Source organism: Capsicum annuum, chromosome 5, assembly GCF_002878395.1.
Source record: "Capsicum annuum cultivar UCD-10X-F1 chromosome 5, UCD10Xv1.1, whole genome shotgun sequence".
In the NCBI taxonomy this organism is placed as follows: domain Eukaryota; kingdom Viridiplantae; phylum Streptophyta; class Magnoliopsida; order Solanales; family Solanaceae; genus Capsicum; species Capsicum annuum.
Window position 1 is genome coordinate 211360089 of NC_061115.1, and position 16855 is coordinate 211376943.

Here is a 16855-nt window from a genome sequence, read left to right on the forward strand (position 1 = left end):
AAAGTATTAAGAAACATACGAAGCATATTTATAATATAAATATACAAAGTATGTTTCTTAATACTTTGTATATTTATATATGTGTGTATATGGTATATATATGATATAAACTTTATATATAACATACTTTGTATATTTCTATTATAAATATAATACTTTATATATTTATGGGTATAAATATAAATTAGCAGTAAAATAATGTCTTAAATAATAAGAAAATTAAATAAGAGATAAAAATAATGATGAGAGAGAAAAAGAGATATATATTAATTAGGATAGCATTAAGTTTGAAATTATAATTATTTTTATTCTTTAAAACTGCTATATACGTAATATTGAAAAAGTAATGTTATAAGGAGAGTTTTATGTAAAAATTTAAAAGATTGGGGTTATATGTAATAATAATAAAAGTTAGAATTGGAGTTGGAAAATTGTGAAAACAACAAAAACATGTTTTCCCTTTTCAGAAAAATTTTCCGGAATTATTTTCCGAATTTTTATGGTCAAACACCACAATTTCCAACTCCGGAAAAATTTTCCGGAAAAAAGGAAAAAATTTCCATGGCCAAACGGGCCCTAAGTATGCACATAGACACCTCGGCTCGTCTTTAATGTATCACTTGAATACTCCAACTTACAAAATGATCATCTGGACACCTCCAAGATTTATGCGTCACGGTAGCATCAAGTGTCCACGAGATACACTGGAAACGAGTTAGAGCTTATAATTGTTAGTTGAGACTAAGTTAAGATGTCTAAATGTACGCACTCGAAGTTTTTTTTTTTTTTGGAAACCTCAAAATAACCCGCAGTTGCGACAACCTCTGTCACGGCCTCTGTCCTTCGGGTGAACACTTTATGGTGAGACTTTGTGCGCACTAGGTAAACCCCCACTGTATAATAGCCTACAAATTACACAAGTATGTAAACCGTACCGCATAAGCAAGCCTTATGCAAGAGACTCAACTCAAAAGTCTACACTTTCAAAATTAGAGTATTTACTTATTAGCTAAAATCAAGCTCCAATGTTTAGCTTTCTTCATCCAAAATAACACTAGACACGATTCCTTTCGTTTTAAAAAGAATGGCCTACTTTTCTTTTTAGTTCATTTAAAAAAGAATGAACTCTTTTTTTTTGGCAATATTTTAATTTCAACTTTCCACTTGACATGTTTATAACCACAAGATTTAAAAATCTTTTTTATTTTTTTAAACTTTGTGCCAAGTCAAAGTAAAATCATTTTTTTAAAACGGAGGGAGTATAATTTTTAGAGACAAGAGAGACCACATGCTAATCATAACGCGTTTTCTACCTTTAGCTATAACTCAATCATATGACAATAATTTATTGTTCATGTTTTTTCTTGCATTTAAATTTTAACCCTCTATTATTTATTCGTTTTCCCACCTTCATCTGGTTTATCCATATCTGTCCATCTCAACATATCTTCTGTTTTCTCATCATGGCGATGGGCCATGCATATGGCATTTCTTTAATCTAGGATCTACTATTTTTATCGTTTTAAATTTGGTGATTTTAAACTAAACATATGTTCTTAAAAAAAAATAGAGGTAGAGAAAAGGGATTATAATGTGGAGAATCTAAATGATATGTTGAATATATCAAAATATTTCATAATGGTGTAATCTTAAACATGTTACATGAAGTGTTATAATTAAAAAGTTGTTAGAAAAGAAAATAGGCATTCATTTTCTCTCAAGTGAAAGACAAACAAATTGAAACTGAGTGGGTATATTTTTTTTAACAATATGGCATGTAAAAATGTTTATGGCATTTCTTTATTACTACTATTTTACTATTATGATAATTACTTAAAACACATATTGAATTGTTACCAGAAAAGGGCTGCGTGAAAAGGTTACATTAATCTGCTTCAACTTAGACTACTTTTTGGCATACAAAAACAAAGAAGAAGATGGTCAAAAAGCAGTCATTGCATGTGTCCAGATATTGAAAACTAATTTCTCTATCAAATTAAATTTGTCAACACGTAGTTTTGAATTACTACAAAGACCACCACACACACACCCCCACACACACACACAAACACACAGTATCTCACTGAGGAGACAATTACTTAGTTAAAATAGCGTCAATTCAGCTAAATTATGCTTCTTCCCTCTTTATAACCATGGCCCACCCAAGTGACGGAGCGATACTATCTTATGATGGACAAGTAAATCTTCTTTCTTGGAAAATTATATCTTTTAACACTAAGAAACCCATAGTGTAGTCGCAATGAGGATGTAAAGAATGTTTTAGGTCATGTGTTTTAGCTCCCATTGTAGTTTTTCCTTTCTAAAAAAAGAAATTGAAAAAAAAAAAAAAAAAACTAAACCATTCTGGTTGTAATAACTATTCTAGATGTATAACTATTCTATCCCGAACTCAAGAAGTTAGAATATTCTTGAATTCAGAACCCATAAACGTAGCAGGTGTTCGGCTATAGATTTCAAATATTTTCACTTTATGTAGTGTATGAAATTTAAAATTGAAGATGAAATTGTGTTTGATTCTACTTTTTGCAAAAGACAGTTAGAATAATGTTCATGCTTGAATTTACTTATATAAATAGGTAGCTCGACGCACTATAACTCCCGCTATGTGGGGCCAAGAAAGACCGGACTATAAGGGTCTGTTGTTTGCAGCTTTACCATGCATTTCCGCCAGATGCTATTTCCATGGCTTGAACGTACTTAAATACAACTTAAAAAGCGAAAAGTGAACTTCAAAATAGGCTATAAGCTAGTATTTTCTAAATTTGAAGTTGTATCTGAACTTCCATGGTCAAACACTAGTTTTCAAATAAAGTGAAACTACTTCGAAAAAAAGTGAATAATTTTATGGCCAACGGGTACTTAAAATCGTAGATCCGTCCCTCTGTCTGCCAATAACCTTGTGCACCCCAGATTCCCTTCAGCAACCCCAATGGCAGAAAACGCGTTTTGACGTTCAGTAAAGCCATGCTTAAATGAAGTGTGGGAAGCAAATCACATTTGAGTATTTGACCCATTGTGTGAACCCAAACCAGTATATGCGGCTACTACATTATGGTACATTAGGAAACAACAAGACATCATGATAACAGGTCATAGACTCTGTCTCTTACCTCACAGATGACAACACAACAACATACACAATATAATGTGTAATCCCACAAGTAGAGTCGGAGAAGCATAGAGTAATACACAGATCTTATCCTTATCTTTGGAGATGGAGAGGTTGTTTCTAATAGACCCTCGAGTCAACCGAAAAAAATTCAAAGCAAGTTGAAAAAGAATTAACAGGAGTGAAGAAGTCATGAAAAAAATATTATCGAGAGCATATTGAAAAAAAAAAAAAGTAACTGCAATAAAATATTACGATAATCAAAGTGCACAACAGAAATCAAAATCGAAGGACAAGAAACTAAGTAATACTACGACTACAACGATCTAGTACCAACTAATTCACAAATGACTCGGCCAGCTATAATAGAAAAAAATTGCTACACTTGATCCAAAACAAGTGAATGTGGATACTGGAATAAACACTTTACACAAACAGTACTGCAGATATCTTTATATAGAAAACAACACTTTAAGGATAATGTCAAGTATTTTCCTAATTGTGCAATTCAAATTTCAAAAACCAGGCAGGCTATCAGTCCAAATCAAGCTTCTGTTTGGTTTAAGCAGAGCTTGGACATTGAGCTGGAAGCAAAGATAAATCTAAACGTGTTACGCAGAAATGAATAAACAAGAACCTATATTTCTGGATGAGTGACTCCATTATTCAAACGTAGCACCAGCGACATAATCTGAAATTACCTGATGAGCACGTTGTCAAGTTGAATGCAAGAACATATTTTTCCCATTGTGCTGCACACGGCACATGGGGTGAATGCTGATCATTTACAATAACAACATCTACGCCTTTAGTCCCAAAAAACTTGGTGCCAGCTATATGAATCGACTTCTCCACAGAATAAATGTACACTTATTTAAATTTACAAAGCTATGAAATCTTGCGCTCTTATTCATAGCTTTATGGTGGGAAGCACTCTAAAGTAGAACAAACTCATCCAACTCATCCAACCAACTCATATTATGGCTTGAATTACTTACTTGCATGGTCGGAGTTGAACAGGGTTAGGCAATAAATTCAGAGTTATGCCATGATTCAATAATCTTACCCAATAAGTGTACCATTACATCGTAAATCATGTCACAAAAGCACAACAAACTCATCCAACCAACTCATATTTTGTGTCTTTGGACAAATCACATTTTAGTTTCATACACATAGAAGCCGAAATTGTAAGATTGAACCCATTAATGATAGCGGAACCAAACTAATTTATGATCTTTGCAAGAACATTTCAAAATCAACCTACAAAGACGGACCAAAATGATCTGAATCGTACTCTGAAGCAATGTCTACCACCACCTCTTTCAATGAAAGATTGGTGTTTCTCATGATTCTTTGGGGGTAGTAGCTTGTCGAAGTCTACGTTGATGTACATCCCAGTTGTATACACGAGCAGTTGTGACCTGAGCCATAGAAGCTTACAAAAATAAGCAGAGAAGCAACAAGTAGCACACCAGTTTTTCTGAAGATGAAAAAGCAATTAACTAATTTGAGAAATTGCTCCAAGTTCCACATTACGTGCATTCACAAAATAAATTATCAAATTAGTGGCGTTTACCCTAGCAAATGCAAAATCAGTTACCAGTAACTAAAGATAACTTAATAAGACTTTACAAACAACAGATCGCAAGCCAGCAAGCACAAGCTAGTCATTAGTCCTAGATGAGAGTTGAAAGCAGAACCGACCTGAGTAATTGTCACTTGATCTCTCAAAAATTGCAGATCAGCCACAAGAACCTCTAAACTGGCTTTTGCATTTTCTAAGTTTGTTTGAAGAAGCGCAGTAGCCTGTACAGTGAACAAAATGTGAAGAACATCGCCAAATATCCAAGAGTGCATGCTTTTGAAATCTTCCAATAGCTACTTACATACCTCTTCACATGAATACTGCAGCATGACATTTGCCCCTAGCCATAAGCACACAGATTCAGTGTCTTCAATTCTAGCCCGGGAATAAATACCTTCTGACAATTCAAAATCAGTGACTAGTGCCTGCAACCAACGAGCCAAACCAGGAACCAGTTAGCATGGCAGGTTAGTATCAAAGACATAACATATTAAGAAAACAAAAAAACTGGGAGTGAACATTGACTGGAAGCTATCAGTGAAGTAAACCCCGGGCAGAGAGAAATGATCGAAACCTTGTCGGACTTCTGTTCAAGTCATTACCCATAAAAATTACTGTATTACCAATTCAACTCTTACAAATAGTGAAGTGTCAACAATGGGCCATCCAATTCTTACCTATCAATTGTACACTTAACCAACAATGGAACTGCTTTTTTGTAATGTGATCTATAGAGTGAAATACTTCAAAAAAGATTATGGAACAATAGAACTGCTTTTTTCTAATGTGATCTATAGAGTGAAATACTTCAAGAAAGATTATGGGGTGACAAAAAGATGCATTTACAGGTTCCACGTGGGAGGAAAAGGCTCCATTTTCCATTTCTCCATTCCCATTCTCTTTCTAACTCGCCCACTTTTACTGTAGTCATCTTAGAATAGTCAAATGCACACAATAAACATCCTTTACACAAATGATAGCAACTACAACTTGTCATTACCTCCACTACGGGAAGAAACAATAAGTAGTGAACTGGCATCATGTTCACAAAACAGAAACTTGGTTTTGAGTTATACAATGACAAGTATAATGGTAGAATACGGATGCATGTTAGAGTCTAGAAAGGGATGGAATGGATGAAAATTTCAACAAGTTCAAACGTTTCAAAAAGTAGCTCCAACTAGCAGCCAGATTGGCCTTCCAATGCACACATGACAACAGCAATAGAACTGGTAAGTGGATCGGAGAGTGGGCGAGAAATGGCAAAAAAAAAAAGGGCAGCCCGGTACACTAAATCTCCCGCTATGCGCAAGGTCCGGGGAAGGGTCTCACCACAAGGGTGTATTGTACGCAGTCTTACATTGCATTTCTGCCGAAGGCTGTTTCCAAGGCTTGAACCCGTGACCTCCCGGCAGCAACTTTACCAGTTACTCCAAGGCTCCCCTTCGAGAAATGGCATAACAACGGACCAATAATAGTACATTCTTCAGAGATTTAAATTTGTTTCTTTATTTTATTGGATAAGGTGGTGCACAGTCCAGTCTGTGCACTTCAACTATCCACGGAGTCCTTGAGACAATAACTCCTTCAAAAAGAATGGCCAAGCAAATGGTGTAATAAAGGGAATGCAGGAACTGAAGGAGCAATAGAACAGTGACTATGTGGTTGGGATGAACAAGAGCGAGAGCAGAGTTGAAACAGAAGTACAGAGGATGATACAGCGATATTGCAGTGGATACACAGAGAAGTAGAAAACAGTAGTGCGAGAATTTTCATTCTTTCACATTTTCCTTCTACTTTTGATTTACTGGCAGCACTGGAGAAGTAAGCTACTATACATTTGAAATTGAGTTTTGAAACTCTACAGCAAGAATATATAGGTATCTGTGGGTGACTGCTACTGCAGAAAGACCATTTCAAATTTTGGGAAGTCCTCATCGTGAAGGAACTCATGCAGTGAAGCAGAGCATTCAAGAGAGCTCCCAACTGGATGCTTTTCCATCAACTGTGCTATTAGACTTATTGAGACCCGAATCAACCTCAGAGATCATCAAGAACCAAATAATGCGGAAAAAAATAAAAAAAAACACTAGCACTTCGTTAAGGGAGGGTCAATAATATTGCAATGGCTAATTGACAAAAGAAAGGGATTAGCATTAGCCCTCAATTTTTGTATGCTTATTGACTTCCGCTCACATCCACTGTCTTGTGATAAGAATATGTCACCAACACTTAAAGGTAAGTTTTATAAAGTGGTTAACAGACCAGCTATGTTATATGCGACGGAGCCAGTCAAGAACTCGCACGTCCAGATGATCAAGGTAGCGGAAATGAGGATGTTGAGATGGATGTGTGAGCTTATAAGGAGAGATGGATTAGGAATGAAGATATTCAAGACAAGGTGGGAGTGATCTCGTGGTAGATAAAACTAGGGAGACAAGGCTGATATGCTTCATGTATGTGAAGAAGGGATGCACAAATATCCCAGTGAGGAGTAAGAGTTGGCTATCGTGGGTGTAAAGAGAAGTAGAGGTAGGACGAAGAAGTATTAGAGAGGGGTGATTAAACAGAACATGACTCACCTGCAGCTTATCAAGTACATGACTCTATATAGAAGGACATGGAGATCGAGGATTAGGGTAGAGGGTTCGTAAGTAGTCGACGTTATCTAGTTTTCATTACCAGTATTATTATCATTGCCCTCCTACAATATATTCTTCAATTTTATTATTATTTGTTTGTTTCCTTTGCTTCGGTTATCATATTACTCCCTCCATCCCAAATTATGTGTCATCATTTCCTTTTTAATCCGTCCCAAAATAAGTGTCGCCTTTCCTTATTTGACAACTTTTTAAAGGCACAATTACCCTTCTACCCTTATTGGTCCCACTTAATTAAAAAAAAGATATTGACACATTTTTTGATAAAAGATAATTTGGTAAACTTTACCAAGTCTTCCCTTATTTCTTAAACTCCGTGCCCGGTCAAATGGCGACACATAAAATGGGACGGAGGAAGTATTTGTTGTTTCTGGTCTCTTCTCATTAACTTTTAGCATGATTTTATCATTGCTACACTTCCTTTCCATACTTGATTTTGATATGTTTTACTTGAGTTGAGGGTCTATCAGAAATAACACCTCTACCTCCACAAGGTAGGGGTAAGGTTGCGTACATACCACTCTCCCTAGACCCCACTTGTGGGATTACACTAGGCATGTTGTTGTTGTTGCATTAAACATTAAAAATCTAAAAGTTCACACTCCCTATGATACGATACTTTGCCCCACCCAGTAGAAGTAAAATGTCTCGTCCTGCACCATCGCCTTTTAAAAATTAGAACAGTAGATAGCTCCTTCAAAATCCTGAAACTTTCCAGTTGTGTCCATTATTATCTTATCTCAAACCCATAGAGTCCCAAGTTTGGGTACTGGAAGAATAAAGGATTACAGCGGTCCAAACAATAGTTAGCTACCAGTAGTTATCACAGTACTTAGCCAACACTGGATAACTGTCTCCCACAGTACATCTCAGTATCAAGGAAGTACTCAAATTCCTAAACTGCTTCACCACTATATCATAGAATTATGATTTTGGATTGAAAAATTCACGCTTTCTCAAATTCAAATTACAGGCCTAAATAAATAAAACAAAATAGTCTATTAACTCAAGAATTAGCAAAAATGAAAATGTCTAAGAGTGCATCAAGAAAGTTACATTCATTGGAAAAACATGGACAAACCTCACCGCTCTCCTTTTTAGCTTGCAAAGTAGAAACTATGTCCAAGCATTTCTCTATGTCGGGAATCTTTGCCTGTACAGAGTGAACGAGGAGAAGTCAATCGTCCACTTGTTAGCAAGACAACAATATAAAAGCACCAAGCTAGCTAAAGAGAGAAACTTTCAGAAGAGACTGATCATAGAAGAGATATCAAACATGTAAAATTCAACACATTTGAGCAATACAGCATCCCAACAGCAACTTATAAATGGCGGACATGAAATTTGGCAAAAATGTAAGAGACAGTCTCCTTATCTTGAGCCGGGGGTCTATTGGAAACAGCCTTGCTACTTCTTCGGAGGTAGTGGTATGGACTGCGTACATCTTACCCTCCCCAAACCTCACGATGTAGGAATACACTGTGTTTGTTGTTGTTGTTGTTGTTGTTGTAAGAGACAGTCTATATTTAGTGGGCAGGTTAAGAGGACACTGCCAAATTTTACATTATGTCATTTATAAGACGTATTGGTTCGTTTGCGCCATTATAGCTGGAAATTGTTCCATTATACCTGTTTGGTGCATTCGGACAAAGAGAAAGAGACAACACTTTCACAGGAGAGGCAATTTCCAGCTTTCAAAACTTGGTATTTGTTAGGTAAGATCAATAAAGCTTCATAGGTGGCCATAGTGAGTTTTAAATATTTAATTGAATTACTTGTGTATAAATTAACCTAACCTGTCCATATTTCATGGACTTTTTGTATCGGGCAGGTATGAATTCAACCTTATGTCAACTAAAAAATTTCTTTCTGCTATCGAATTCTAAGAAAGTCAAAATGAATCATGAATTGCGTAAAAGAGTCCGTACTGATAGCTTTCAGCTGTGGCAAACCAATACATAATAAACTGTAAAAAAATCATCAGTCTTCTGTGTTGGGAGGATTCATAACTTGACCCCATCTAGCTTGGGATCGAGGCACTTTTGCTGTAAAAAGTCATTAGTGAAAAGAGTGGCAAAACTGAAACCCTCACATGCCGGCCCCATTACAACTTTGGGCATGTGCTTAAGATTTGTATCCTATATACACTTTCTGCATAGAGTAATAGATTCCAAAACCAAAAGCACATTCTTTATGTAACTACTATTTTGATCTTTCTCTCAATGTCACAAGAGGACCATCTCAGCTTTAAGTCTTTTAATTTAAGGAATCGGCAGCACAAGATGCAAAGACCAAAGTACAATTTTCTAAATTTTGTCCACTTTCCAGAAGAATCAATAAAAGTCCAGAGTGAGACATGAAAATTTTCTCTATTGACTTGCATTATAGCCCTCTCAATACAAAGTATGAGTCAGACCTGAGAACTATATATTAAGAATTACTTAAATAGAGATGAATGTTGTGAAATTACACAAAAAAGTGTACCTGAAGATCCCTCTGTTGGGCTAGAAGTTTCATTTCAACCACTCGGTACTGCTGAAGTCTGCAAAGAACGACATATATTCAGAAAAACGAAAGGAGACAACAAGTAAAGTTAACCACTGATTAGAATTTCTAAGGCAGGACTAATTATTCTGTTCTCGTATAATGGATTCTAATCTGGTGCTTATGATTTATTAGTAACACAAATAGTTAACAGCCTGCATGAGGTAGATATTCATAAATCTTTGTTATATGAGTTCTACGGTTTTACTGTATAATAGACCCAAAATCATAGGGATTGAAACAAAAGAACAGTTTCATGACCATTTTTTGGGTAAAAAGATAAAGACTTATTTCATTTGTCTTTCTGAATAACAAGGCACCCAAGGGTGTGATGAGAGCCATAGGTCTCAGGTTCGAATCCCAGTAGAGACAAAAAGCACTACATGATTCTTCCATCTGTCTTAGCCTTAGTGGACAAAGCTACCTGATATCTGTTGTTGGTGGGAGGTGGAAGGTGTCCCTTGATTTAGTCGTGCACGAAAGTTGGCCCGGACACCACGGTTATCAAAAAGAAAAAAATGACAAGTAGAACACAACATGCAATGATACCAAATATGTTCTTTTTGATCAACCAAATTCAGTCTCTTTAGTTAAACTCCTGTCATCTGCTTTTAGAGGATTTCTACACAATTAAAAGCACGCAGTCCAAGCCACTTTTGTACTGTGAGCAAATTTCATAAGTGAAGAAGAAATAATAAGTTCAGACTAGCAACATTTCGGAAGCACTTCAAGAGACTCAGTAGAACAATAAAAGGACATAGAGACTATGGGACTTCAATAATGAGAACACCACCGATTTTGAAGAACCACAAATTCCAGTCATTGCAAACAGAAGTACACACACTTCCGTGTTTGTAATTATACTAGTTTTATTTAGTCAAGAATGGATTTAAGAATTTGTTGCACGCGATTTGATTTATGCTTTGTAAGGCTGTAACAGTCTGCTGTCTCTATGTTTCTCTCTCAGCTTTGCCTTCTCTACTCCTTATTACTGTATTAGTAACTATTTCCAAGACCTAATCAGTTTTTTATAATTATTATCCTTCGACAAATCATGTAGTCAGTTTTTTATAATCATTCAAGTTTGATCTCCGAAGATTCTTATTGCAATTGCATTCTCAGGAGGCCTAAGTACAAGGAATCCTCCATATTTTAGTATATGATTAACAAGGAGCAGAGAGAATTTATGGGTAACGGGCCTACTAGCCATTTGCTACGATATTTTCTCAACAACACTATACTCGGTGTAATTTCACAAGTGGGGTCTGGGGAGGATAGGATGTACGCAGACCTTACCCAAACCTTTGTGGATTATAGAGATTGTTCCCAATAGACCCTCGACTCAAAAAAAGTGTAATCAGCGAAGGATAGAAAGGAAAATAATGACCGCAAAAAAGGGGACATGTTCCTACTGTTTTCGCAAAAGGAGTTAATACAGGTGTAACCTCAACGAAAACAACATCATTAAATATTTGATCATTAAATTGTACAAACCTTTTTTTTTTTTTCTTATTTGGGTTCAATGATTTAGTAAAGGTTTAACTCAAATATTGTGGTGATCTCGAGTGGTCTTCTTTCTGCTCTGGGAGTTTTCTTTCTCGGTTTCTATTCATACTTAAGTTGAAAAATTCTCCCAGTTTCCCTTCAATTTTGCTGGTTAAGCATTTTTGTCGGTTCAGTGATCTGTGAAGTTTAGCTCTTATCTGAAGTCTGGGTAACTTAGCCTTGTATTTTCTTGCTTTGGGGTTCTTGCTTTTTTTCATTTTTGCTCCTATGAAGTTGAAAAATTCTGCCGGTTTCCCTTCACTTTGTTGGTTAAGCATTTTTGTTGGTTCAGTGATCTGTGAAGTTTAGCTCTAATTTGAAGTCTGGGTAATTTAGATTTGTCTTTTCTTGCTATGGGGTTTTTGCTTTTTTTATTGTTGTTCCTATATAGTTGAAAAATTCTATCCTTTCTACTTATATTATTTATCTGTGAAGTTTGTTCAGCTCTCTAATGTGAATTCTGGTAACTTAGACTGATCTTTTTGTGGTGTGGGGTTTTTCCTTATTTGATTTTTGTTGCTACATAGTTGAAAAATCCCACCTTTTTTACTTAGATTTTTGGTTTTCTGGTTTGGCATTTTATTGGTTGGATGATCTGTGATGTTTTTAGCTCTAATCTGAATTCTGGTGACTTAAACTGGTGGTTTTTTGGTGTGGGGATTTTCCTTATTAGATTTTTGTTCTTTACCTAGTTGAAAAAATATCAGGGTGTGGCCTAGTGGTTCAATGAAGTTAGGATGAACACCATGAGGTCTCAGGTTCAATTTCCAGCTGAGACAAACACTAGGTGTTTTCTTCCCATCTGTTCTAGCCTTGGTGGACAGAGTTGCCTGATACCTGTTGCTGGTGGGAGGTAGCAGGTATTCCGTGGATTTAGTCGAGGTGCGCACAAGCTGGCCCGGACATCACGGTTATCAAAAATAAAAAAAAATGCCCTTTTTACTTATATTGTTTATGGTTCAACATTTCATAGGTTCAATGATTGTAAAGTTTAGCTCTAATCTGAATTCTGGTAGCTTAGACTGGTCTTTTTGTGGTGTGGGTTTTTTCCTTTTCGTTTTTTGTTCCTTATTCGCTTTTTGTTCTTACATAGTTGAAAAAATATCCCCTTTTTGCTTACATTGTTTATGGTTCAGCATTTCATCGGTTCAATGATCTGTAAAGTTAAGCTCTAATCTGAATTCTGGTAACTTAGACTGGTCTTTTTGTGGTGTGTGTTTTTTCCTTTTCTGTTTTTGTTCATAGTGTTGAAAAATTCTCCCTTGTTTACTTATTAGATTGTTTATGGTTCGGCATGTCACTGGTTCAATGATCTGTGAAGTTAGCTTTTATGTTAAGCTGAATTCTGCTTACTCGAGTGGTCTTCTTTTGGTCTGGTGTTTTTCCTTTTGACTTTTGTTCCTACATAGTTGAAAAATTCTCCTGTTTTAGCTTAGTGTTCTGGTCCAGCATTTCATTAATTCAATGATCTGTGAGGTTTAGCTTTTATGCTAGTGTTTCCGGTTCGTCATTTCATCGGTTCAATGATCTGTGAAGTATAGCTTTTATGCTAATCTGAATTCTGGTAACTTGATAGCTCTTTTTTGGGTGTGGGGTTTTTCCTTTTCGATTTAATTCATATAGAGTTGAAAAATCCTCCCTTTTCCCTTCTGGTTCAGCATTTCATCAGTTCAATGATCTGTGAAGTTTAGAAGCTTTTATGCTAATCTGAATTTTGGTAACTCTTCCTTGTCGATTTTTCTGCATGAGTTGAAAAACTCACCCTTTTACTGTGGTGAGGTGATTAGGCGAGACATGGAGCAGTTACAGCTCACTGAGGACATGACCCTAGATAGGAAGGTCTGGAGGACGCGAATCAGGGCAGTGGACTAGGGCCAGTCTGAGTCGCTAGTATAGGGAACTACTTGGTGGGGGTTTATTCCTGTTAGGAGTCCGTGTCCCATATTTTATTATGAAGCTGTGTGCTTTCCTCTGTTTTATATTACTTATGGGTGCCGTATTTATGTTATGTAATCTTGTAACCTTGTGCTGTGCTTTACTATGTGTTTGTGTGGTACCGCGTGTCTCGAGCCGGGGGTCTATCGGAAACAGCCTTTCTACTTCTTCAGAGGTAGAGGTATGGACTGCGTACATCCTACCCCCCCCAGACCCCACCAGGTGGGAATACACTGGGTTTGTTGTTGTTGTATCTTTTATTTCATATCCAGATTAAGAAGATATAAAAGGTTCAACATTTAAAGAATAACACAACTCCCCATCAGTTACAATTTCCCTGAAGATAGAAACTTCACATGCAATGAACACAGAAACGGAGCCAGGATTTTAGAATTTTGAGTTTATTAGCTCTAAATTCTAAAAAAAAACAATGTAACTGAAATTGGGTAAAACATTTTCTACCAAAAGGGGGGAAATGTCCCCTTTTATTCCTTCTAACAGAAAAAATATCACCAGAGCACCAGCATTATACTCTATGAAACTCCTCGTACGAGTATTTAATACACACCAAAAAATAAAATAGACCTTTCTTGGAGGAAAGCAAGAGCAGAGTTTATATAAGTGTAATCTATATGAGCAAAACGGCATTAAAGGTTTGATTTTTGTCTTTTAGTTCAACTAATTAAAAAGATAAAAAGGTAAATATCAGAAAGGTTCAAGAAAATTCTTTTTGATCGCTAAACAAATAGAAAGGTTTGAATATTATACACAAACAAAACACTCCAGCACCAAATTTACAATATTATTCTAGAAAATGCTAGTGATTAGCTACAGTACCATGCAGGACTTGGGACTCCCAGGATTTGCATGCAAGATGAGCCTACAGGAGTGCCAATCAACCGAGCCACCAGGTTTGAGAATAGGGTGGGTTCCTGGATCTAGTGACCGGTGAATCACTGATCAAAGAACAGATTTTGGAGATCGATCTAGTGGCCAGTGAATCACTGATCAAAGAGCGAGATGTTTCAGTCTTAGAAAATTTGTGCAGCAGAAGATCCTAAATTTAAGACTTTCTGCACCAAACTTTCTCTTAAACCAAGGTATTCACGCTTGAATAGTGGCAAACTGCCTTCGGTCCCCCAAACTCACTTTCTCGTGGCAACCGTCCGGCCACCCAACGACTAATCTAGCCACTACTTAAGATTGTTGAATCTAATATACCTTCTATGATCACAATTTCCCTCAAGACTAAAACTTTACATGACAATGAACAACCAATTTCTAACAAATTAAAGTTGCTCAGTATATAAAGGGAAAATGAGTTTCCAACATTTCATAACCTTGAATTACCCAAGGATGTGGCCTAACCTAGTTGAGAATCACGAAGTATCAGATTCAAATCCCAACAGACACAAAAAACACTAGGGTTCCCTGAAGACTGAAACTTTACATGATAATGAACAACTTGCTTCGTATATAAAGGTAATATGAGTTTCAACATTTGATAACCTTAAACTACCCAAAGATGTCTCGGGTTCAAACCCCAACAAAAACCAAAAAAAAAACACTTTTAAGTGATTTCTTTCTGACATGTTGCTGGTGGGAGTTGACACGTATCTCGAGAAATTAACCAAAGCTAGCCCGGACACTACGATTATTATACCAAAAAAAAAAGGGAAAAAAAAGTTGTATTGGGTAAAAAGGACCTTTCTTGTAGGAAACCAAGAGCAGAATTGACATCGAGACCAGATTGGTTAAGATAAGATTGAACATCTTGTACGAATGAAGCGGCTGGTATTCCTCTTCTCTCTGATACTTCACTTGTGTATGATGAACACTCCCCCGCCGCCGCCGCCATCGCCGTCGCCGTCCAAGTTTACTTTACTCTGTTAGATTCTGTAAAAACAAAATATTTTATTTTTTGGTTCAGTAGGGAGGAAGAAAGAAGAATACAGGAGAACGACGTCGTTAATTCGGCTAATTGTCAAAACGCAGTCGTATTGATATATTTGAATAAATTTTTGACCCAAGACTAGCTATAAAAATTTTGACATCACAAATTTTGAACAAATCGACATACCTAGGCTACACAAATGATAATTTTCCACGGATAAAAGTCTTAAAAAATCTATTTTTTTGCGAGGAAGGCACGACTACAATCTATATATCTCAAAATTAATAATTATATAATAGAAAAGGTAAAAATATACCATCAAACTTTAATAAATGATATACATATATCTTTGTTATACTTTAGGTACAAATATATCCCCGCCGTTAATGACTTGGTACATATATACCCTTCTCATTAACGGCGTGCCACGTGTCACGATCCTAGCAATTTATCCATTTTTATTTATTTTATTCCCAAATAATTAATCCATCCTAATTAAAAATTCATTACCTGACCCATTCCATTCCAATCCGGCTCGATCCAAACTAAAGCTTCACACGTGTATGCATAAAGCTTCTAAGAGCTACAGAAGCAAACAAGGCAACTAATGCTGCCAAAAAATTTACGCGAGAAAATTCTTACTTCATAATGACTCTTGGAGGTTATAACGGAGTAAAGAATCAGATTCTGGTGAGGCTAGATTGCATGTGTCGATTTTTTTCCTCTGTAAACTATTATGTATGTCAATATATTCATACTCATGCATATTAATCTTTCATTCCTCTTTATGCATACTTCAAAACTCATCACAATTTGCAGATTATATAAGTTGACTTTGTGTGAGAGTATATGCCAAAGACTTCAGGTGTAATTGAACTTCAAGATTCTAACACAAATAAGTAGAATATTCGTTGCACCAGGAGGAAAATGCAGATGATTTTATGCAAAGAATGGTTGAAATTTGTTAGGGATATCGGTTTAGTGGTAAGAGACGTGTTTGTAGGGTTAAAATGCCTTCAGATCTAGTTTGCCGCTACCATTTGCATCAATCCTTTGTTCAATTCTGAGTCTCAAAAGTTTTTGGCATAAATGCATTTCTCAGAAGCTTCAATTTGGATCGGGTCGGGTTAGAATGTAATAGATCATGTAGTGGATTTTTAATTAGAGTGGATTAATTATTTGAGGGTAAAATAAATAAAAATGGGTAAATGGCTAGGATCAAGACACGTGTCAGGCTGTTAGTTAGGAGGACCTACATGTACCAAATCATTAACGGTAGGGGTATATTTGTACCCAAAGTATGACGGAGGTGTAGACATTGAAATTTTGTGGACTCTACAAAAAAAAATTCAATTTTGGTTAGAGTTCTTGGGGGCTACTTTACCCTAAATCTAGCTTGATGACTACTCAACCTAAATCCTAAATTATGCCTATATAAAGGGGGCAAATATCCCTTTAAAAAGGCATCTCCTAAGTCCCAATAATTTCAGGGGATATTCACAAAGAGATCAAGATCCCGATATCCCACAAATTCATGAAATATTCATAAATCTCAAATA

At 36.1% G+C, this 16855-nt stretch overlaps 1 protein-coding gene across 1 annotated transcript; it reads right to left on the reverse strand.

The window, feature by feature from the left end:
• Positions 1-4247: 4247 nt before the first annotated feature.
• LOC107871212 (probable prefoldin subunit 3) lies at positions 4248-15488 on the reverse strand. The gene is made up of 6 exons (XM_016718067.2): positions 15109-15488; positions 9863-9920; positions 8460-8531; positions 5024-5143; positions 4838-4939; positions 4248-4554 (listed from the first exon to the last, which is right to left on the reverse strand). Exons 1-6 carry the CDS (start codon positions 15258-15260, stop codon positions 4477-4479), a joined length of 582 nt encoding a protein of 193 aa, XP_016573553.2. The 5' UTR covers positions 15261-15488; the 3' UTR covers positions 4248-4476.
• Between the last annotated feature and the right edge of the window lie 1367 nt (positions 15489-16855).

Coding starts and splice junctions, on each gene's coding strand:
- LOC107871212 (XM_016718067.2), bottom strand. CDS start 15,260: ATGGCGGCGGCGGCGGGGGAGTGTTCATCATACACAAGTGAAGTATCA. Junction 5,144..8,459: donor CTAAAAAGGAGAGCGGTGAG/GTTTGTCCATGT, acceptor CGTTGGTTGCAG/GCACTAGTCACTGATTTTGA. Junction 4,940..5,023: donor TGCAGTATTCATGTGAAGAG/GTATGTAAGTAG, acceptor TTCACTGTACAG/GCTACTGCGCTTCTTCAAAC.